The 24,456-nt window shown below is 44.0% G+C and overlaps 1 protein-coding gene across 5 annotated transcripts; it reads left to right on the forward strand.

Annotated features, from left to right (window-relative positions):
* The first annotated feature begins 67 nt into the window (after window positions 1-67).
* On the forward strand, window positions 68-23,974 carry tmcc1a (transmembrane and coiled-coil domain family 1a). Of its 5 annotated transcripts, none has more exons than XM_037280163.1 (7): window positions 68-176; window positions 5,583-5,638; window positions 5,889-6,265; window positions 19,952-20,185; window positions 20,314-20,999; window positions 22,241-22,376; window positions 23,112-23,974. In XM_037280163.1, exons 3-7 carry the CDS (start codon window positions 6,017-6,019, stop codon window positions 23,424-23,426), a joined length of 1,620 nt encoding a protein of 539 aa, XP_037136058.1. In that variant the 5' UTR covers window positions 68-176; window positions 5,583-5,638; window positions 5,889-6,016; the 3' UTR covers window positions 23,427-23,974. The 5 variants fall into 5 exon arrangements, with proteins under 5 accessions (XP_037136058.1, XP_037136068.1, XP_037136098.1 ...); XM_037280173.1 differs by lacking the exon at window positions 68-176 and adding an exon at window positions 5,286-5,474; XM_037280203.1 differs by lacking the exons at window positions 68-176; window positions 5,583-5,638; window positions 5,889-6,265 and adding an exon at window positions 8,221-9,014.
* The last annotated feature ends 482 nt before the right edge of the window (window positions 23,975-24,456 follow it).

Genomic DNA, 24,456 nt, shown 5'->3' on the forward strand with positions numbered 1-24,456 from the left:
ACCTCGAACCGGCCGACTAAGGAATCGATCTCTGCTGATGTCGTGAAGGTTGACGTCAGTGGGCGGGGCGTAGTTAGTAGCTGACGGCGGACGCACGCACGCAAGCAATTCATGGGCACCCGGCACTAGCCAAGCGAATCCAGCTGCCGCGAGACACTTTGTGATTCACCTGCCATGTAAGTGTCAGCTTGGGCGTTGTTTTTGCTGAAATATGCGGGGTGGTGCGTTTTGTGCGCGGAAAGCAGCCGCAGATCGCTGCTGTTGCTGCTGTTCGCTCCCGTGAGCAATTCTGACTTATCGGGACTCGACATCCTAACGGGACTGTCAACCTGCTGACAGCGTCAAGACGCACGCGACGCGCTTTCTGTCCGTTTGCACGACTGACACGCTGTTTGCTTTCTGGTTGACCTTTTTTTTACGCGTGGAGCTGTTGGCGGGATGATAAAGAGGTTCAGATACAATTTTTCTTTTTTTAGACGTGTGCTTTCGTAAGAGTTTGCACCTCACGCGTGTTCACTAGACTGTCAGACGTGTCATATATAACATACATGTCATGTACACACTTTGACAAAATTGTTAATACCGCGCTGTTAATGAAAGAAAAATGTTATTAAATGTTATTAAGACAAATAGAAAAAAATAGAAATAAAATTACCAATTAATAAAACATAATGAGAATTACATTTTAATTCATATATTACTCTACGATTAAAAAATAAAAGTAACTCATGAAACAGGCCTGGACAAAAATTATGCTTCATCTAGAAAATATTGTAAATAATTTTACTCATGTGTCCTCTGATTTGCATCACAGGTGCCTTCAAACTTGTAAGCTTATTTAAAAGTAGTAGTTAGTGGTCACTGTGCTGTTTTGTGTGCCATACTGAACATGGACAACACAATGCAAAGCGAGAGAGTTATAAATTATTGACAAGCATTAAAGATAAAAGCTACAAGCTGCTTGGTGTTCCTGTGACTGCAGTTGCACATTTAACACACACCTGTAAGATTCCTAAGACTGGAGTGAACCTTCATGACGTGGAGAAAAATTAATGACAAATTGAAGAGACGGTTAATAGGACCAATAACAAAAAAGCTCAGAACAACCTCCATAAAAAGTGTAAAGGTCAACTCCAAGGTCAAGGTACATCACTGTCTGATTGCACCATCCATCCTTGTTCAAGTAAAAGACTTCACGGGAAATGGCGGGAATAAATCATTTTCAAAAACTTGACACGCCAAAAATCTTCCAAAAGAATGTCCAATGGAAAGACGAGACAAACATGGAAGGCACATCTTCTCTATAGTCACAGATGCAATTAACAATTATATTGGACCCAATTCAACACAAATCAAATTACAGCTGCAAATAACCAATATTTTTATCATAAATGAAATAATAAATTAAATTACTCACTTACTTGTAACACATGGATTTTGACACCTAGTTGCATTTCAAAAATTGTTTACCCTCCTCTGATTTGGTGTTGCCCGCTCCAGCTTGAGCTTCACATGCAGTTGTGGAGGACATGACAAGATGAACAACTTGCTTGCCTTTCACATGCTCCACGTGATTGGCTGGAAAGGCAACAAGCGTAGAAGTGAAGCCAAGCTCATCTTTCTCTGTGGATATTTTTAGAACGTCAGAGAGGTATTGCTGCTGGTCACACTTTGAGTCAATGTCAATCTGGAGGCAGTTGGCCATCTACATCGCTTATCTGATTATTTGATAAGCAGCTCTTTAATTGTCAGAAATGTAGCGGAACCTCAAATACGACCTGTCAGCCTCTGATTTGTTAGTTTTATAGACTTGTCCATTTGGAAAATAAGGGAAAGTTATATCGCCGGTCACGTTGAAACGTTTTTCTGTTCATATTTGAGATGCTCAGATTTGGCCGAGAAGAAACAATCAACTCATTTGCTATGTGACTGCGTGTCAGTTTTGGTTGACATGGCACAATTCTATTGCGAATACAAATGCCAAAATGCTGATCCGACTACCAATGTACACAACGCCGACTGTCATTCTGTAGTGGGATTGTAATTCTCATTCCAATTTTAGACCGCTCGCAGTCGTGCTCTTTTGTTGCTGGAGCTGCATTGTCTCCTGTATGACCGACTCCCACACTTCCCCAACGAAGGTGAAATTCCTTTCTAAAAGCTGTGGTTTCTCTTAGCAACAAGCTGCCCGTTTCCCTCGGTTCCGTACCCGCTTTAAGGAAAGGGGTGCAATAAGGTAGTGGACATCATCACAATCATTTGTGCTGGAAGCTGGAGACATACACACTTGAAATATATAGCTTCCTGGTTTGCATAAGCTTAGCTAGAAGAAGTCATCTCCGTCCATCCACAAAGAAGTGCCATCTGGCGTCTCCGTACATTCCCGCTGTTGAGACTCGGCCAATATGAGCTACTGGCCCAAACACCTCTGTGGTTCAGAAGGCCGTTTACAGTTCTCGCATGGATCAAATGCTTGCCAAGCTTCTTGTCGTGTGTTTTCATGGCACGCACCAAGAATTTGCAGCCAACATGAAGCAGCGGCGCGGACATAGTGAACGATTCATGACATGTTGTCCAGGACTCGTCGTCCTGTAAACAAGCCACATTAAGTTTCGTGCCGCGGAAGATTCGCAGGCGCTCGTCACGTCTCCTCCCACCACATTGACGATGTGATACATCATTCAAAAAAGGGAGTTGCTGGAGATTTGAATATTGACCAAAATTTACGACACATTGTTATATTTTGATAGTGACTGTCTGTTAAAAGTGACTTTTGCAATTATACTTTTAGATGAACAATGTTATTTGTTCAAGTTTAGTCTCAAAATAACACTTGCACATTTGTCATGCACATTTAAAGTCAACATTTCAAAACATAATTGAAAGATAGCATCAAATGTATGGATATAAAGTAAGTGATTGGAGTAGCTGCTCTCCTCTTAACGTGAAATGAAATACTTAATAAGAGCGCCCCCGCTCCAACTTTCTTTTCCCCTGACTTGGCAGCGAGATCTGCTGAGTGGCTACCAGTAAGCAGAGCTGCAGTGGTTTCTCCCATTAGCATTAGCTTCTGGGAAGAGGCACATAACGAGATGTTGGGAAACGTCGGGGACGGACGGAGTGATGTGTCTGCCTTACGTACCACGTGAAAGCATCAAAACGTTCATGGACAAGTGTCATTTGGATGCTTGGTGTCGAAGTGCGGCCTTCGTGAGTGTAAATGTCAGGTGTTTCGAATTGAGGCTGTTTTTGCGCAAATAGCCGCACGCCTTGTAACAACAGCTCGCCTCCAACCTAGTCGTCATAGTAACACAATCCTTTTCTGAAATATCACGTTTCATCACGTTGCAGAATATCATTCATTTTCATTCGAATGTCCATCAATATTTGTATTTTGATGAGGTTGGGGGTTTCGATTAGGAGCCCTATGAGACTCTTTTGTGATTAAGGGCAAAACAAATCAACTTGTCTCGTCATTCAGTGCAAACATTGCTTTTGTTCAAGTGCACACGCACTTGCTGAAATCAAGCTCCCTTTCCGATCCTTCCGTAACACACATGTGCTGTTGTTGTGAGAATCGTCAATCCATCTTGACTTTGCTCCTCATGCACACGACAGCGTAGGAGTGCGTTTGTGTGTGAGTCGGTTGTGTTGCTGGAAAGCTGAGCGTTACAGTTTGTCAGCTGGGCCTCCGAGAGTTGCTGCTTGCACAATAGGACATTGTGCCCGCTTCTGTCCGCCGCGAACTACCTTCCATTCAGCCATTCAGTCACACGCACTCTCAGCCAGCCGGCTGAACCTGACACGGCCGGGTAGAGGCACACGCAGGACTGCCGCCGTCCAAGCCGCCGACGCCCCTCTGTCGCCCCCTGTCACTTTTCTTTCCCATACAAAGAGCAAGCTGCATTTCTTATCACACTTTTTGCAGCATGATGAAGTCATCTGCTCCGCTCTCTCAACTGATACCAACATGCTAGTCTCTGTCTCTCAGAGACAGCACAGACGCATAAAAATGAAAAACACGCACACGCACACGCCCACACTCACACACCCACACCCACACAGACACACACTCACACACACACACACGGAGTACAATAACAATTGTTCATGTTTCCTGTCAGTCCTGTTCCAACACATCTGCTGAATGAGATAAGTTTTTGTTAGTTCACGCAACTGGCGGCCGGCGTGCCAAATCCGGCCCGCCGAATTGTCCAGTCCGGCCCGCAATTGGATTTATGAGGAGCACAGAGAAAGTATCATGTGGTCCACACTAAAGCAAGTGCTTGACTCAGCAAGGTTAGACATGCCTTCAGTTTTGTAATGAAATGGAAAAAGATATATGAACAATAAACATCAAATAATAATGTTATTTCCAAATTTGATTTTTATTTAATTTTTAGTTTAGGGTCTGGCCCCCAAGGTGACTGTCTGGTCAATTTCTTTGCACGAATCTGTGTTTATGGCTGTCGCAGGCTTTTTGCAGTGTGCATCCTCTGTTTTGCACTTTGTTGCAAATTATTGCAGTTGATCATGGCGTCTGCTTCTGCCTCAAAGCAACATAAGTGGGTATTTAGGAAGGAAGCATTATTTCATGGACGGATACAAACAGAAACAAATCGATCCCCTTTTAAATCCATAAAATGTGTTTTGGGACCCTTCTGCGCATTCGCACCATCGACCTCGCTCATAGACAATAACATTGACGGTCGCAACACATAGTTAGTATGTGTGTGTGTGTCTGTGTGTGCAGATGGGTAAGAGCCAACTCGACATGTTTCCAAAGGGGCCATTGTCTGTGTCATTGTTTGACATTCACCTTTCGACTGCCATACATTTGCTGACTGGCCGAGGCCGCTGACCCCGGTTGTCACCAACTGCTGATAATCGCTGTCATGCGGCGGCGACACAACGCTCTACGCGGAACCAAACTCTCAAGTATTGTATTGTGAATTGAAGGAAAGTTGGAAGCAAAGTATCCTGTTTTGAAGGTGTGGCAATGACTGCATTGTGCGGGTATTAAAGCGGATTCTGTGTGACGGTCAGGCTTTGTCATCCAAAAGAGGATTTAGTTGGAATATAAAAGCATTAGCAATCAAGGAAAAAAAATCCAGTCCTGTGCTTGGATCAGCTCGGAGAGACATGAAAGGAAGCTCAAGCAAGCTGTGCTTCTCAACAGTGTCCACTTGTATTTTGCAGCAGTGTCAGTCAGCGATGCTGCGAGGAGGGCGGGGCCGGACGCCTGCACGGTTGTGAGGTGATCGCTCTCCCACCAATACGGACAAGACGGCTTTTATTTGAACTCATAGCTTATTTTAGCGACAATGTTGGGGCTCTGTTGGCACTATTTGATCATTTTGAGCCTCATGAGAAAGCCCAAATGTCACAGCAGGATACTTAATGAGCTTCTGGTAGAACACAATGTTGTTTCTTCATCTCGGTTACTGCACAGTGACGGTCTACATGAAGAACTGGTGGTTGGAGTATTTTGTGTATTTGAGCATCTCGAGGTCAGTGACTTTTTGAATTCAAGGAAATGATTCACTTTATTTTCTGTCCTTTATGTGTCTGCTTTCTCTCAGATGATCCACAAGAGTGAATCCATCCAGGTTGTGAGCTTGTGACACTTGGACTGATGGTAAGTCATTTCAATTTATTTTATTTTTTACTTATTTTGCCTCATTTATCATTGCTCTGCTGTTTTATGACTTGTCATTTGCTCATAAGACAAAGGCCTTTCTTGGTGTTAAACACACCACACTGTGTCTACCAACAGGAAGTTGAATGACCCCCACACCTTTTCGGATTTTTATTTGACTCAATTCTGTGTCTGTCTCTGAATGCAAACAACAGTCACTCCCAAATGTATCTTCTATTTTTTCCTGTAGTTTCATCAGGCGGCCTCTCCCGCATCGCCTCCGAGGACTCCTCGGGGTCCCGCTCACCTGACCTCGACGGTGCCGCCGGCCTCGTGGATCCCTGCGCAGCCAGCCGGGGCTGCGGCCCCGCAGGCGTGATGAGGCGCGGCACCAGCCTGCAGAGCCGGCGCAGCAAGGGATCCGGCAGCGGAGACCGCGACCCACTCTTAAAAGGCAGCCCACGGGCCCCACATCGGCGCTACACTCACGATCCGCAACGGCACGTCAGCCGCCCGCGCTCCTCCTCTTCTGCCACCGATACGGCCCCCAGTAGCCCGGCCCCCGGATGCACAGGGGGCGAAGCGGTGCTGTCGTCAGGCTACCAGTCAACAGATGAGACGGACCGGGTGAGTGACTCATCAATACTGTTGTTCTGAAACTCGAGCTTTTGCTTCCTCTCTCATTGAGTTGGAAGTGTGCAGTATTGATGAAGTGCTGTCGGTCATGCTGGGTTGCCACCACATTTACACAGGTTACCATAGAAACTTGTTGCTCTTTGAAGGGATCTGGGCAAACATCGATATAGTAAATGTGCAGATTGTGAAGTAACAAGCGCTGAAGCGTTTTGAACGTGTGGTGTGCAGCCATACGGCAAAAACAACACATGGGATTGGAAATCTCGCAAAACATTTTAGAGATTAATCGTGACTTCAGAGTAAACAAACATGGCGGACAAAGAAGCGCCAGTTTTTGGTTTGTATTTAGCAGAGTTTGGATTCCCCACCATTCTTCCTCGTCACTTTGCTCTCTGATTGGCTACATGGCCATGTCACCCGACTGTGTGCTCGATTGCACAGCGCACACGCCCCAAAACAATCCAACATGTTGAATATCTAGAACAGTCTGAGCAGACCACATGCACTCGGGAGGATTATCTGCTGATATTATTTTTGGAGCCATTACGAGAATTGTGGCTGACCTACCCTGGGACATTCGGGGCTAAAATCGGGCCACTAATCCTGCCATGTGAACCGGGTTTCAATGACCTATTACGATGTAGATATTATTATTCTGAAAAAATACATACATCATAGTATGACTGCTGATATTTTCTCACTTTTGTCTTGTCACCATTTTGTTTAGCTCTAATGTACACTGTGATCCCTGGTGTTTTTGTCTTGCCATTAAGAACAGAATGTGAAAATGATTCCTCTTTCTGTAAAAGAGTCACTAGTACATTTGGAAAAGTTGCTAAATATAGCAACTAAAAGGCAAAGGGGAAAATGCTGACTTTGCTTTTGTAAACTAGTGCCTCTATGTTCGCAGCCTAAGTTAAAGTTAAAGTTAAAGTCCCAATGATCGTCACACACACATCCGGGTGTGGTGAAATTTGTCCTCTGCATTTAACCCATCCCCGTGTGATTTTAATCCATCCCCTGGGGGAGAGGGGAGCAGTGAGCAGCAGCGGTGCCGCGCTCGGGAATCAGTTGGTGATCTAACCCCCCAATTCCAACCCTTAATGCTGAGTGCCAAGCAGGGAGGCAATGGGTCCCATTTTTATAGTCTTTGGTATGACCCGGCCCTGTAGTTTGTGGAAGCTGTGCACATTATCTCCTGACAATTGGATAAATATTTCATACAAGAAGCAACTTGGGGAGCACTGCTTTGGCAGAATATTATTATTTGCACCGAAGGAGGATAGACGCACATAGGCTATTTATTTACATCTGTATGTCTATTTTTGGAATCTCAGCTACATTTGACATAATTTGGATGGGTAAATCATTCACAAAATTAGCTGGAAAATATTTCAAGCTAAATAATACATAAATTGTATTTTTAAAAATGTTACAATAATTTTCCATTTCCAATTTCGCTGACCACCTGCAATACCGCGACGAACCACTAGAGGGCCGCGGACCACCGGTCATCTCATGCTCTGTACGTGACAGTGAGACGAACCAACCACCAGAGGGCGGTGTTCAAACAGTAAAGTTAGGAAGGTGGTTTATGGGGTGGTAGATTTGGTCACTGACAACATCACTAGTGTCCTGTCTTATGAGAATGTTTGTAAACAATATTATTAAAATATTATTATTATTATTATTATTATTATTATTATTATTATTATTATTATTACATAGTTCTTGTTATGCTGAAGTCTGTGAGGCGTTACGTTGAAAAGATCTGGTTTAAGCAAGCTGGACTGCAGTAATGGACCGAGGGCAAGCGGCAGTCTTTTTGGGCTTCTTCATTCTCCTGATGGCTGCCCATTCATCTTCAATCTCCTATCTGTGCGCCATCACTCTGTGCACATCAAGACGTCAATTGTCATCTGAGTGGTTATCCTAAAACATGCAGTATGCAGCCTGGAACTATCCTCTTATATGGTTACCATAGCAACAGAGAAGGTCCTCCTCAAGGTGTTTTGACCAGGGTTGCATTTTGCCATTTGCAGATGTGTCAAAAGGGTGAAGGTTGCCATCAAGCCTGCACTGTCCTTGTCTTTCTTTTTTAATACTTCCTCCCTCATTCTCTCCTTTCCGCTGGCCTTTTTCTCCTTTGTGACCCCCCCGCGTCACATCAGGGACATATTACAGGCAGTCAGTCAGCTGTTCCCTCCTCCTCCCCTCCTCTTCTTTCCGTTCCTCCTCTCACAGGCAGGAAGCAGGAGGCGACCATGCCTCCTTCGAGATAAGTCAGGACGCCGGCCGGCTTTGTGTATGACAGCTGTCTTGTCATTGGTGCTGCATTAGTGTATGTGTGTGTGCGTGTGTAACTCAAGTGTCAAATATTCTGCGGGGGGGGGGGGGGGTGACAAAGCATTTGTGCATGCGTGTGTGTGTTTGGGAGTGATTGGGCAGCTCTGCCCTTTTCCCTGCTTGCCCTCCCTCATCTTTTTCATCCGTCCATCTCACTCTCCTCGAGTGTTTGCACAGCAGGCACATGCAGTGTAGATGTGAAATGTGTGAAGATGGATAGCTGGAGAGGAAGGCAGCGGATGTTCCTTCAATGTGTGTGTGTGTTACCTATGGATTGAGCAGCGTCGGGCAGTTTATGTTTTGAGGTAGATAGGGGCAAAGGAGCAAAGTGGAGGGTTGAACCGTGTCATGAGGGAAGATGGTGCAGCGCTTCAGTCTTCATGGAAATTCCAAGGTAAGATTGTGTTTCTTCTCACGTGCCTTCTCGTACACTCTGGACAGAAAGCAAAGTTGACTTTGGGAACGCTCGCGAGTGAATAGCGTGAGTCATGGGGAAATTGAAACTAGCAAGCTGTGAACTTCAAACCTATTTCATATGCTAATCTGCAGCGCCACTTCATTTCTCCTCCGCTATGAATAGATTGTGACCCAGCATGTCTTCCGCTTGATTTGTCAGGGACAAATTCATCTGTCTTGAGCAGTGGAGGAATCGTTTAGAGGACTAATAAGTCGGAACACTTTTTACCATAGTGATGTCATGTCATGCTTAGAAATACATCATGATTGTTTTTCATGGAACTCAATCAAGTTAATTGCAAGCTTTGTGTTGGAAGGGAGGGCATGTTCAAGTTGATTGCCGAGCAGTCCATTCACGTGCCTGTATGATGTCAACAGTGAGTCGCTTGCGGTCGGTCGTCCTTTATGTTGTTATTTCGGGCCTGCAGCTGGTTCCTACTCCCACAGTTTGCGTGTGGGAACATTAGCGTGGGCATGCACGCGTGCATATCAAGAGTGTTTTCACAGCCGTTCCGGCATTTTGGGTCACCGAGGATGTTCTGCACAACTTTGGCCCGCATGTCACCGTCCCTGCTGATTCCCAAACAAGGGTGCCATGAGATCATCAGGGGTGCTGCCTGCATTTGAAAATCGTATTCATTGATTCCAATATCTTTGTTCATTTATCTATGCCAGCAACATATGATGACAGGCAGAAGAATGAAATTTTTATCAATGCGTAGCACTTTATCATTTACTACTTGAACGTCATTTTAGGTGCATTTTATGTGATGAGTTTGTTCCACTCCAATTTGTTTGTATTTGAATGCAATAAAGGGATTCTGAGGTGAATTCGAGGAAAGCGACAGACAGACGGGTAACCTCGCATGACTGCCACTCCCTGCTCACGCTGTCTTGTTTGAGTCGAGCTAATGAATTATGAATGAGGCTCTGGATTCAGTGAGCTCCGCTATGCTCTACTGACCCACATAGGACACACATGCATGCAAATGTGATGTCAAACCCGAGGGAATCTCAGCATATTTCTCTCCCCTAAAAAGCATCGAAACATCCTGTGTGTCAGAGTGAGAAACGACCGAAGCTTTATTTCCGTATGTGACATGCACAGACAGGTTTGCTGTGGTATATTCTCCATTTTACTCATCTTCTTCACCCCGAACTAACTTTTGTTGGTTAGTCAGAAGTTTGATAATGAAGGTGGTGTTATGTGGACAGAGTTGCATTAAAAGACATGAGATATTTTGTGCGGTAGCACCCCTTAGTGGAGTAAAAATGTAAACGTGTACTAATACTCTAGTTTCCCACCATTTTTGCTATTTTACCACACCACCAAACACAATCATCACCAAAAGCTTGAATACTGAAATCATGATGATCTCGTCTCAGTTTACTGTTCACGTCCAAAGGTGTAAAGTTCCCTGAACACAAAGCTGAGAAATTGGTAGAAAGCCATGAATGAATGGCAGCAAGTTTATGATACCTTCCGCCACCTAGTGGTCGTGCCTATCCTTGGCATAGATAGTGTATAAATAAATGTATTTGTAATTTAGGTGACTTCCCTGGTTATTTCATTAATATTATCATGACTGTGTACTGGTTGCAAGAACTCACATGGAGCGAGAAATGTGACAAAGGGAATGGGAATGCTTGAGCAGCTGCTTCCTGCTAAGTGACACAGTTTCATTTCTGTGTCACTAATTACGCACTCAAGTTTCAATACAAGCAAAGTAACAGTATCAATCGAGCTTGAAATGGATTAATTGGATCAGTAGTTCTAATTTTGCGTGAAAAAAGGCAGAAGTGAGCCTGTGTGTTTCACTGTCTCTATGGTGGCTTTAGTTTAATGGTGAATTGAATTGGATGAAAGTTGAAAAAAAAGACCATCTCATTAATTGTTGGATTGTCAGAGCAGGTGAAATAAAATTAAAAAAGTACATTGCTAAGCAACTTTCTATTCACACAATGTCATTTTGTTATGAAATGGACCGCTTCTGGGCAGCAGTGTGGCTCAGACTTCCCAAACAGCACTGAGGCCTGAATGAGGAATTCGGAAGAGAGCCTGGATTCATGCGGATGAGAATGGGGCCACTCCAAATGATCAGTCAGGGCAAAAAAAAAAAAAAAAGCGGCATTGATTGTTCTAGATTATTCAGCGTCCTCATCCTGCCTAGAAAATGACGCGCCACTGCGGGTATCCTGGCCCGGACCGACTTTGCATTTTGGGCCAGTGCCCTTTTGCTTTCACCATTACATAACCACAATGAACTGAGTATAAATAAATTGTGCTCAACCAAATACAACATTTGTTCACTTCATTTTACGTTCCTATTTTTGCATGCCCCACAAAAATGCATCAAATGAAAGCTTATGAAGCACAAAGACGCTTCATAAAATGGCAGAGAAAAATTGCTGATCAGACGAAAATATGAAAAAAAACTTCCAATCTGTTTGTTTTGGCTGTGATTTCATCATGAAAGTGTGACTGCCGCGTCAAAATAGATCTCAGTTGAACAGCCTGGCCCATCCATTCCACAATGGTGACCACGTGTTAGACTTAACACTAATCTGATTGGTTAAATTCCATTAGTTTGCATTTTCTAAACATTTTGTGCTCGGCTGTAATATAATTGACAGATTGCTCAATGACATCGTTGATCGGCTCCGTGAAATAAGACATTAAAAGCAGCAGTGTTTCCTTACACACATTAACCCATGGCGAGGCGTCCCAAAATGAATTTTGGCTTTTACTTATAGATAGGCCAGAAGTTCTCTCGTGCCCAAAATGACTCTTGATCTTAAACTGTCTTCGGCACACCTACACAGTAGAGCAGCATAGTTTGTCGGAATGTTCTTCCTATGTGTGACTCCACGTTCTTAACTGGTTTCAACCGATAAGTGTGCCAAAGGATCCCATACAGTAGATAGGTTAAACAAGGCCTTAGCAAACGGAAAGGTGGCAGCGATATAATGACCTAGCTAAACTCACTTACATAATTATGTGTGCCAAAGAGGCCTAAATCTAACAATCCCCTCGTTTGAGTGACCTTAGGGGTCACTCAACTAAGACTTTAGCTCTTTGTGAAACTTTGGTTGAAGAGGGCTAAAGGTCAAATCATGTGTCAACTTGTATGATCTTTGGTCAAATCTGTACCAATATTGTCCAATTGTCATGAGTAAGACATGATAATATTGAGTTGTTGTTTTTTTACCCTTTTTACAGTAACATGAACAATAATTGAACAAACTCTCATCCTTGACTTCTGATTTTAAAACTAGTATTCCATCAATTTGTTCCATTATTCCACCACACTGGAGCTGTGCACGAATAATTGATAATATGTTCACTTTGTTCGATTGGGCATGTCAAATTAATAATTGAATTATAATGTATGGCCTGGGATCAACATGATGTCACCGGAAGCGGCGTTTTATTTACAAGGTATCTGTTAGCGTGAGTTAGAAACTGAACCCATGTGGAGTGCCAGTTCATGCATTTTAAAAGAAAATGTGTATGGAGACCATGGCCATGTTATAATCGGGCCTTTGACAGAGACTATCGCAAGACTCTCACTTCAACACTGCAATAAAGGCTCTGTCTGAAACGTACACGGGCTTTACTTTTCCCGTGTCTGCATTTATATAAGTGATAACTACAAATCCAGATAACATGGGCCCCAAAACGGAGCCATGTGGAACGCCACAAGATTTGCTCTGGCTAGAAGAGTTAGGTGTAGAAGAACTTCATTGGCCTCTATGGATAAGACACAGTTGTGGGATAGAGATAGGTTGAATGACATGCAATATAACAGCCTAAAGTTCAACTCCTCAGTGAGTCATTCGGTGAGATAATCCGGCCTGTTCTCAATTGGCCACTTACATACGTCATAAAATAATGTCCATCTGTCTATCTGTGCAACTTGGTCTGGAGTCGGACCACAGATTCCTGCCAAATACCGTCCCATCCTTCATCTAAATCTGTGGTGAATTTCATCTGTCAGTATTTTGTGTTTTCTAGCTGATTGGCCCACTTGGGGAAGTTGTCATTGTGCAGCAGAGCCCTATGCAATTCGGAGTATGTTATGAACCTGTAGAGCACAGAAAGAAGGTCTGAGTCACCCTCAAGCATTCCTCGACGGACAGGAACGGCTGGAGAGCCCGTCACCCCCACAAAACAGTGTCGCCGGGCGGAGGGTGCAGAATGATTGGAATTCAGCTGCCTCTGAAAGAAACCTGAAAGTCAAAAGCCCACAGTTGAGTTCCCCTAAGTCATGGGTGTCAAACCCTAGGCTTGAGGGCCAGATACAGCCCACCACATCCTTTTATGTGGCCTGCGAAAATTGCAAATTATCTCCACTTTTAAAAAATAGAGCTATTGGTAGCATATTTTTTATCTTTTCAAAATATTTGAACATTTTTTCATTTGTTTCAGATTTGAAAAGTAGTTAGTCATCAATTTGTTGTGTAGTCTATACTGTATGTAATATGAGGCATTCATACATTTATTTGGGTTGACTGTCATAATAAGGAAACTATGATGACGATGCGACCCGCAACAAAAATGAGTTTGACACCCCTGCCCTAAGTGATGAGTAATTCCTCACAGTTGCAGCTGTGCCTAGAGGCGCTCCAGTATTTTATTTATGTCCACGTGCCGTCCATCAATGTAATGCAGCCATGCCGCGTCATGTGCCCAAGATGGATTTCCCGCTTGGGAATATATATCCACAATGGTTTGTGATTTTGTGTTGCAATGTCAAGACTTATGGTCCCGGGGATCAATGACCTACACACTCGCACATTCTCCATGTGAGTGAGGCTAGTTCTTATGTAAGTAGCCTTTTCCCTAAATCCTTCCCGCACTCCCGATTTGCACCCGCCGCCTCATTAAAGCCTGCATTCATTCTCTGCTCGTCCCCCACCTCCTTTGGAGCAGGCTGGTGTCATCCATGTGCTGATTTTTTTCTTGAAATCAATCTCTCTGCATCAAGACCACAAAGGTTTAGCCCACATTGTTAGTTCAAAGGTCATGGGAATGTCAGTAATTCCCAATGATGGCTATTTGTGATGGTGGCCCAGTCAAAACACATTTTACAAAGCAGATCGATTGTACGAATTCACTGTATTTGTTCGGATGGTGACTTTAGAATGTTGACTCCGTCACCCATAAGAGGTTTTGAATGGATGCCTTGTAATCATCACATGATTTTATGAAGTGGGATCTGCAGTTGGGTTTGATCTGTCTGACCAAACTTTTGTCTTCCATACCCCCAATGTGGGTAAATTTCAGTTCTGGCAGTTGGTCAGGAGAAAACCCCCGGCTGGCCGGGGGTCAGCGGTAGCTGGTTCATTAGCGCGAGATCACTCGGTAAACTTATTGGCTGTGACAATCTAGTGTTGAGATCATTGAAAAGGAGGCCACTCTTTCCACGTAATTGGGCCTGGAACAGCCAAGCAAATAAAAGCCCCCCCCCCTTGCATGAAGCTTTTCTCAACGACTCTATGCTCCCTCACTCACTCCGTCAAGCTCTCAGCAACAGCTCCCCGTGGACTTCTTTTTTCGCCTGATGCATGCTGCTGAGCTCCTCTCACATTCGATCTTTTCGTCCAATGGTTCACCTCATCCGGCTTTGGAAGACTTCATCTGATTAAGCGGCAAGGTATCCATAGCGGAAACGATTTGCTCTTCTCTCCTTTGACGGCAATGCTAGCTGTCTGGAGTCGTGCTTGTTAAAGCTCCAATGTTTGTTCTAATTAAAATTGAACACGTGTGGGGCAGTTTCAGCTCTCCGAGTTCAAATCATGGATTATAGGATTCTATATTTTCTGGATATTTTGTTAGTAAAAATCCCCAAGGCACGCTCGCCCATTTTCTGCAGTCAAGAGAAGTCTTTGCCCAGTGGGCTTTTGAGTCAAGTGAGCAATGAAGTGGATCCATCCCGAGTGAGTGATGAGTGGTCAATCCCCAGAGTTGCGATCTTGACCTCCACGCCAACTGTTGTCCTTCCCAAAGGAAAACAAACACCAGTCTAATCCCCACATGTGCGTATGTGTCTTCTCGCCATGGAGGTCATCTTCAATCTGGTAACTGCTGACACCTCACCGCCTCCGACACCTACCACCGTGAGTCACCCTTTTGTTCATCATCATCATCCAAATTTAAGGATGTAAGATCATTCTTCATTTCATTCATGTTAAACACATTGTCGAGAGCTTCTAATAAGTTGTACAAAATACAATCGTATGTGTGTGTGTGTGTGTGTGTGTGTGTGTGTGTGTGTGTGTGTGTGTGTGTGTGTGTGTGTGTGTGTGTGTGTGTGTGTGTGTGTGTGTGTGTGTGTGTGTGTGTGAGTGAAATACCCCTTTTCCAAGCTTCACATGGGGTTATGTAAGTTTCCATATCTAATGAATGGGCTTCATTGTTAGCTCTTTGAACCCCTTAAAGCAGAAAGAAATGCGGATTTTCTTTTTAAAGACGTTTTTCTTATGTGACTTGTTTGAGCACAGCCTTAATTGGTTGTGTGGGAACTAAAACCATGTGCAAAAAATCTGAGAATAAATGTGACATGGCTTGGCAACATGTATTTTATTTCATTTTAATTTAATTTAATTATAATTTTAATTTATAAATGAAAGAAAAACTTGTGGTCCAATAGATCATTCTTCATTTCAGTCATGTTAAACACATTGTCGAGAGCTTCTAATAAGTTGTACAAAATACAATCGTGTGTGTGTGTGTGTGTGTGTGTATGTGTGTGTGTGTGTTTATATAGGCCTCTTTCCATATCACCTCTCCCAATCCTCTCCCATCATTTGAAAGTGGCGTGCTATGAATGACACAATGTATTATGCAAGTTTGTAACTCTCTGTAGTGATAGCGCCGATACAGCCGAAGAGTCGGACTACGTTGTCCCTCTCAGCTTGAGGAAAGGCCGAGTGAAGTCTGAGTTATTCCAACCAGCTTTACTGGGATCGCAGGCTTTTGCGCAACCTGGTCCAAAAACAGGTGGACCGAGTTTGGCTCGCCATGGGGCAAGGGAAAGAGTCTATTTAGTTTCTTTATTGTTTTTGTCTGAGGGATCAACTCGTGTCCCCATGCCTCGAATTCCGAGCCCCCGCGGGTAACTAGTTGTAACAAATTCATGGAAAGCACCTGAATGACTGACATGACGTCACTGACTGACGTAATGAGTGGAGCTGTTGGTGCCAGTGTGTTTTGGTCACCGGGCCTTTCTTATCGCTGCGTCTTGTACCTCGATCTCCAGCTCTCCAGCTCAAAGGCTTTAACTGACTCGTCCTTTGCCCTTCTTATCTGTAGGATAACGTCCATCAGATGGCATACATTGCAAAACCTGAACTGGGGGGAAAAAAGTCACGAAAATAGGAAGGGAAAGTATTGAAATGAGGAATGTATGATTCCTCAATCACGCTAGTGGAACAAGAGAGTAAGACAACAAGTCAAAACGTAGCTTGCATTAAAAAAAAAAAACTCAATGTCTTGAAAGTTTAGATCTTATTGTGCTATTTATTCTTAATCATAACAATCATACATTTGTGTGTCCCCAAATGTATTTTAAAAATGTCTTGACTTTTTTTCTAGCACATAAATTGTTTGAGATATTTTAATGTTTTCTTTTTAAGTTTGACCTATTTATTGATATATTTGTTTAACTATTTGCCTTTTTACTTATTTAATATTTGATTATTTGATTAATTATTTATTTATTGTGATACCTGAAACTAATCAAGTCAGATTCTGAATCAGTGCAAAATAGAATAAAACTCGAAAAGCTTCCTTGCATCTCTGAATAAATACAATTAATTTGAATTTGTTGACCAGTGGAATGACATGCGTGCGTGCACACGCACACACACACATTCACACACACGGTCTTGTCATCCACTTGGTATTAATACTACGTTGTTTCTCGCCATGAGGAGAGCAGGTGTTGCAATGAGGTGTCACTTGTGGGTCGTGTGCCGCGTCGGCCTTGTGGGCTATTTTTGCTCCCTGATTGATGACGTTGTCTTGGCTGCTCGTCAAGAAGGTGCCGTGCTTGCAAAGTGTTTCTTAAACGTGACTTTTTTTCTTTTTTAACAGTATGAAGTAATTTGCGTGCTATATATTACCAATGACTAGTCAAATCTGGTATGCAACCCTCAAAGAAAGTACCTAAATCTTACATGTGTAATCTGTCTGACTGGTTTTTCTTGTCTGCCAGTATTTTTTTTTCCATTGGCTGGCACATGACACACAGTGTCAAGAGTGGCTGTGAGTTGAATTAGTCTCAAAGAGCATCCATCACTGGCAGTCTTCCTGTATTGATGTCTTGTTGATCTTGACTCCTTCGTGACCTCACACTTGCCCCCGGTTCCCTTTGAATAACCTCAAACTGAATTCTACCGGATGTCTCTTTACAATTTAGAAATTTATCTAAAGAATCAATTGAACCAGTTGTGTTTTGAATAGGAAGGCGTCTTTGAGGCGTTGATGATTGAGGAAAATGAAAGAAAGAAGAGTAAATGAGGCAATTGTGGTGGAACAGGAAGTGGCCGTGACTACTAAGGGAAACCTGAAAGGGACATGATTTTTTTTTAGAATACTTTTTTTTTACTCTTAAGAGACTGTGAAGATCTTGTTAAGACTTGAACTCTGATTTCTTAAACGTCTCTATGTTTCTCTCGACTTCTCGACTGGCTGAGCACGATCATAAGCACTGATTTACACTTAGAGCTTGGATTTTACTATGAGGACATTTGTGTGTTCGTGTGTGTCGTTTGATAATATCATTGATACATTCGATTGCATCCCGTCAAAGGAGTTGATGAGTGATTACATGAGATTCACTAAGTAAGGAGCCGCTCACAGCAAGTCAAAAGTTGTCACTAAATTTTATTCAAAATGGCCTTATTAATATACTGGGATAGCCCACCTGAGCAATCATATTGGTGAAGGAAATCAAAGTGGATACAAGACATGAAAGTCATCAAAGAAACATAAAACATCAAACAGAAATCAAAGAAAAAGATAAAGAAACATACAAGACATCAAAGAGAAATCAAAGACATCAGTGTCGACAGTTTGACGCTGCCACAGTGCTAACACAGACAGTTCTCCTAACCCTGAACACCATCACTTTAGGCGCAAAAAAAGATTTTAATTACTATTTTAATAATTATTTTAAAAATTGACCCAAACCATTATATAAAGGCGCAATCGTTCTTGATTAGCAGGATGACGTCATAGTCCAGGCTGTATGGGTGGGGCCTTAAGAGATGAAAGAGCTTGTGGGCGTGGCCTTAAGAGATGCAAGAGGTTGTGGGCGGGGCCTTAAGAAATGAAAGAGGTTGTGGGCGGGGCCTTAAGAGATGACAGAGGCGGTGCTACTATCTGTGACAGCGCTCGGTTTGAGGTCACAACTTTCACAGCAACCGGCGCGGTCGGACGGCCGGCCGCCGGTTTAGTGCCGCACACAGACTGACAGACAGACAAAGCTATCAAGAAGAAATAAGTGTCAGGATAAAGACTGACGGACGCTGACGTGACGCCACGGCTTTGTAACCGTCTCGGTGTGGATAGATGAAAGCAAACCTTCGTTTTTGGCCAAAATGCACTGGGAAAAGTTCCTGCGAATGGGCAACGGAAAGGTGAGCGTTGCTTTTCTTAAGTCACTTGCAAAAAAAAGCTTATTGGAGTGTTCGCGTGTTGAGTGTCAAGTGCCACCTGACTTGATGCGGAGGATTAGCAAATTGCTGTGCCCATTTAGAGCACAAAGTTAGAAAAGACAGACGTTGGTCCGAAAATGAATTATTTACTCAACCGTGTCAGTGACCATTAAATGTTCTTCCAAGATTAACTGCGTTTATTGAGATAATATTTCTCCACCTGTTGCTATTCCTAAATCTGAAACCAAAATAACGGGTTCCAGTGAGCACATCAACTTTGTGTTCAACTTAACCGCCGCGATTCCACAGTTGGAAAAGTCCTTTGATGAGTCATTGTACAAAAGCATTCTAACTGTCAGTGTTTCAGTTACGAACCTATTTGTAACCTAAAGCATTTATAAACAGAGGTCATTTTCCCCCATTGACAGAAAGGAAAATGCATTTAATCAATTTCAGCCCCAAAACTCATCTTTTAGGAGAAAAGGAATGAGCACCGTAGCCCCTCTATAGAAAATTGTTTTCTAATTTAATATTGGGAAGTTTTGATCCATTTTTAATTGTCTTTTAATTGATTACATATCTCCATGCAAACTTGTCTCTCTTTTAGTTAAAGAAATATTCACAAAGTTGAATCTCTCATTCTCATTTAAAAGATTAATTTATTTTTCTATTGCACGCAACCACTGGTGAAAAATTCTCATTTGTCAGTCTGATAAATAGACGATAACAACAGAGTGCCCTACTTTTCTGCCACAAGCTTTCTGCCTCTTGCCGTGGAGGGATGCAATGAGTTTTCAGTTTATATTCATGCGATTTGAGTGTTGCCAATGATGGTTCGGTAGCACAAGAAGAAAAATTGTTTGTAAAAAGGAGTGTTCTGTAACCCGAGGTTCCAGGGTTTGCTTTGCTTCTTAGAGATTTGCTCTTGAATTTCTGCAAGTTTCTCTCTGAGTTTCTTCTTTTGGCTTCTTTCATTTCACTGTAAAGTTTGAAACGGGAAAAAAAAAAAGTCTTGCGACGATTGCCCGCAAGTGGCCTTCTTAACTTCTCACTTTTCAGATGACTTTTAGCAGAAAAGCAGAACCTTCTTCTTAATCTGTCAGCAAAAAACAAAAACAAAAACTCACAATGCCACACATACTATTTATTCTTCTCAAAGTCATCGTTAGCTTCAAGTGACTATCAGGCTCACTTCCTGTGTCGTGGTTGCAGGTCGAGCGGTCGGATGTGAGCGGGTTGAGCCAAACTCCACCTGCTGTCGACTCTTCGGACGATGCGACTCTGGATCCTCAGCGCACCAAGCAGGCCATCTCCCAGCTGCAGCAGAAGATCCTCAAACTCACAGAACAGATTAAGATCGAGCAGACAGCCCGTGACGATAATGTTGCCGAGTACCTCAAACTGGCAAACAATGCGGACAAACAGCAAAGCACGCGCATTAAGCAGGTAGCTTTCCAATTTAAGGCCAATTTGTACATTTCATTCTTCAAAAATCACTTCACCTCTATAGTTAATTTTAGTCCCCTACTTTTTTGTGGTTCGTGTATTTAAAATATATTTGCTGTCGCCGGCAGGTTTTTGAGAAAAAGAACCAGAAGTCAGCGCAGAGCATCCAGCAGCTGCAAAGGAAACTGGATCACTACCACCGCAAGCTGCGGGAAGCGGAGCACAACGGAATCCCCCGGCAACCCAAGGACGTTCTTCGGGACATGCAGCAAGGCTTGAAGGATGTGGGCGCCAAAGTGACGGGCTTCAGCGAGGGTGTGGTGGACAGCGTCAAGGGAGGCTTGTCCAGCTTCTCCCATGCCACGCACTCGGCCGCTGGGGCCGTCGTCTCCAAGCCGCGCGAGATCGCCTCGCTGATCCGGAACAAGTTCGGCAGCGCAGACAACATCTCGTCATTCAAAGACTCGCTGGACGAGCCCTCGGGGGAAGAAGGCGTCGCCGCGGCTCGTTCGCTGGGCACCGCCGGTCATCACTTCCAATCCAGTCCCAAGTACGGCAGCGAGGACGACTGCTCGAGCGCCACCTCCGGCTCGGTCGGGGCCAACAGCACGGCGGGGGCGCCCGGCGGGCCCCCCAGCTCCAAGGGAAATATGCTGGAGAGGGCTCATGCCTCTGGCGTGGACATGCTGCTGCAGGAGGTCCAGGAGCTGAGGGAGAGCCAGGCCAGGCTGGAGGAGACTCTGGATGGCTTGAAGAGTCACTATCAGCAGGACTACACACTCCTCATGCAGGCGTTGCACGAGGAACGCTTCAGGTAAGCGTCTTTCTACATTCAAGAGCGGTCGCGTAAAGTCCGAGTTTGGTGAAAAACCTCCAATCTTCAGAAAATATTAGATTGCCCTAAAAAGTCCCTGTTTGACACACAAGCAAGTGTAGTTGGCATAATATGCTGCTGCCTTTCGTATGTGTGGCTTGGGTTTGATTCCCAGCCATTGCCGGTCCTGAGCCTGGAGGTTGAGAGGGAAAAAAAAAAAAAAAAGTGAGGTGTTATGCTTCAGGATGGGTGTACAACACAAAGTGCGCAAGTGATGGGTCACAAATTTGAAACACCCTACATGCTTTGTAGAACTTAGACTCATTTAGTTCCTCTTTAAATCTGCGACCAATCTAGTTTGTACTTTGTGCCATTTTGTATAGTGGAAGTAAGGCCACACAAATGGTGGCGGGAGTGCATCATACACACACTTCTTTTGTCTCTCTGTTGCGACATTTCAAGCCATCATGCCACAGAAATGACAACCAAACACGTCTTTCGCTCCACTTTGCCGAGTGGTTCCGTAAACCATATGAATTCTTCACCTTTTCGTCAATGAGGATCAAGCAACAAGTTTTTTTTTTGTCTACAGAACAATTATGATTGTACATTTTTTTTAATACATTTTAACACAATAGTTAAACCTCAAACATCTAACTGTCCAAGTCCCACTATCATGACCAATATTAGGATAGGCCAAAGTGGTCATCAAAAGGTATGATTCAGAATTTTTTTTTTTTTTTTTAAGCTCATCAGCATTCAGCACTGCTTAAGGAAACCAAAACTCAAATTGTACTGTGCTTAAGTTCACTGTCAATTGTACCTAAATAAATGTTTGAAAACAGTTTGTTCAATGTTAAACACAACTGAACTGTGCTCAACAAAAGTAATGGTTTGCAAAAAATAGGCCACTCCACCGTGACATTAAACAGTTTGGAATGCATTAATTACCACTGGGGGGCGCTACTAGTGTAATGCATGTCACAATTTGTGGTCTCCTCACTGTTATTGGCTCCACTGACCAAAAGAAGCCCTGCTTTACATGTTTGTCTTTGCTACAGTTGCCTCGTGGTGCGCTTTGTCACCGTGGCACTCTGATTGGACGATTAGATCAGCAGATCAGTTAGCGCGGCCTAATCTTGTCAACACTTGACTTAGGCGCCTTCTGTGTCCATTTCTACTGTGTTTTTTTTCTTCTTTAAGCCTGTTACTTACATGCGCGTGTGTGTGCGTGCGTTCAGGTGTGAACGCTTGGAGGAGCAGCTGAATGACCTGACAGAACTTCACCAGAATGAGATCCTGAACCTGAAACAGGAGCTGGCCAGCTTGGAGGAGAAGATCGCCTACCAGTCGTACGAGAGGGCGCGAGACAGTCAGGTTGGTCCCGTCTATCACCTTGACGCAAAACAATGATATGAAGGTGTGTTGTCATCGGCACCCTGAGGCATACGTGGACGAGGCGTCACGTTTCATCTGTCCAAAGAATGAGAGTGTGTGGCGCTCACGCACGTGCATGTTGACACTCTAAACAGGAAGACGAAACCAACAATGCTGTCATCCTCCCAGTCTGTCTGTTTAGTCACAACACAAGCCTTCTATTTGGAGGTGACTTCTGTTTCTGTTGCGCCTTTCCTCGCCAGTAGGGGGTGCTCAAGATCCGTCTACGAGAACTGTCAATAATTTTCTACTACAATGGTGGGAAGTCTCTCGTGGAAAGCTTTTTCAGCTGCTTGAGTTGTCTGACAACTTTTTCAAGACTACAGTGAAAAAAAATGTCTTTCATTCGCATCTGTTGCACATGATTGAATTGTGGTGATCATGCGGTGATCATTTTTGAGGAATGGCATTAGTTTATTACATTCTAGATGATCAAATTAAGGAAATTCTTTCAAGAGTGCACTCACAGTGTGCTCATTATTGTCCCTAATAAACCGACATGACATAAAAAAAAAATTGAACTCGAGGGAGGGCAAGTGAACTGCAATTGAGATCTGCATTGATTGAGTTGTTGGGCTTTTATGAGGCAAGAGACTGTACTTCTGTACTTGACTACCAAAGAAATGTAAGCACTAGGGAATTTTTAGTGACCTGTTGTTAAATGTCTTTCGGCAGGAGGCGCTGGAGGCGTGTCAGACGCGAATTTCCAAGATGGAGCTCCAGCAGCAGCAGCAGCAGGTGGTGCAGTTGGAGGGGCTGGAAAACGCCACGGCCAGGACGCTCCTAGGCAAACTGATCAACGTGCTGCTGGCCCTGATGGCCGTCCTCCTGGTCTTTGTGTCCACCGTGGCCAACTGCGTGGTGCCTCTGATGAAGACGCGCTCGCGCTCGCTTTCCACCCTCCTGCTGGTTATCCTCACGGCCTTCCTGTGGAGAAACTGGGACGCGCTCTCTGGTTACATGCAACAAGCCCTGCGGCCCCCGGGATGACCGCCGCCACGCGTTTAATTGGGTACGTGTCACGGCAGGTGACGAAAGCAAATAGCTACCGTCGCACGACGGCTTGGACAAGAGAGCCGCGTGGACGCCTTTGGACTCGCTGAAAGTTCAGACGGGCTCATTTGGGAAGCGGCTCGGGGTCGACTCGGAGACGAAGAACCTCAGTCCACAAAGGACTGAACTGTTTACATTTTCTTTCTTTCTTTCAAATCAACTCTTGTGTCGATTTCCCTTCACATAACTGCATTGTACTGTTTCTTAATTCTAGATTTTAATGAACACTCTTTGTAATTAACCTTATTTTATTCAGTTCCATGTAGCAGGGTTTAGGAGGAGGGTTTTAGTCATCTCACCTCAAACAAACATGTGGTGAAAACGCCGCGATTGGGCAACTCCAACCAAAACCTCAAACCTCATTTTGCTGCGATGAAATGCGTTCCGACGGAACCTTGGAGAGTAGCCACGACTAAAGACTTTTTTTCTCTTCTTCACCATTTTTTAATTGCAAACTTGATGTGGGTTTTAATTTTCTTTAGAAGTGAAGTTAAAGTTAAAGTCCCAATGATCGTCACACACACATTGTGGTGTGGTGAAATTTGTCCTCTGCATTTAACCCATCCCCATGTGATTTTGATCCATCCCCTAGGGGAGAGGGGAGCAGTGAGCAGCAGCGGTGCCGCGCTCGGGAATCAGTTGGTGATCTAACCCCCCAATTCCAACCGTTAATGCTGAGTGCCAAGCAGGGAGGCAATTTTTATAGTCTTTGGTATGACCCGGCCAGGGTTTGAACCCACAACCTCTCTACCACTAGGCCACTGAGCTGTTTATGAATTAAAATTTCAAGTGGGTATGAGCCGCACTTAAGGAGCACTGCCGGCCGGGATGGGCTGCACGCCATGTGAACAACATCTGGTCATTGTCGAACCTCAGCTGCGTTTGCAGTGTGTGCCTGTGAAATGAAGACAAATGGCACGTGAGTCAGATGTGTTGTTCAATACATAAGAAAAGTCCATTGTCTCAG

Source organism: Syngnathus acus, chromosome 2, assembly GCF_901709675.1.
Source record: "Syngnathus acus chromosome 2, fSynAcu1.2, whole genome shotgun sequence".
NCBI lineage: Eukaryota > Metazoa > Chordata > Actinopteri > Syngnathiformes > Syngnathidae > Syngnathus > Syngnathus acus.

What these genes read in the sequence shown, in the direction of transcription:
- tmcc1a (XM_037280163.1), top strand. Translation starts at nt 6,017, where the DNA reads ATGAGGCGCGGCACCAGCCTGCAGAGCCGGCGCAGCAAGGGATCCGGC. An exon ending in CAACAGATGAGACGGACCGG is followed by an intron (nt 6,266 to 19,951) that starts GTGAGTGACTCA and finishes TCGTGGTTGCAG; the next exon opens with GTCGAGCGGTCGGATGTGAG. An exon ending in AGAGGGCGCGAGACAGTCAG is followed by an intron (nt 22,377 to 23,111) that starts GTTGGTCCCGTC and finishes GTCTTTCGGCAG; the next exon opens with GAGGCGCTGGAGGCGTGTCA.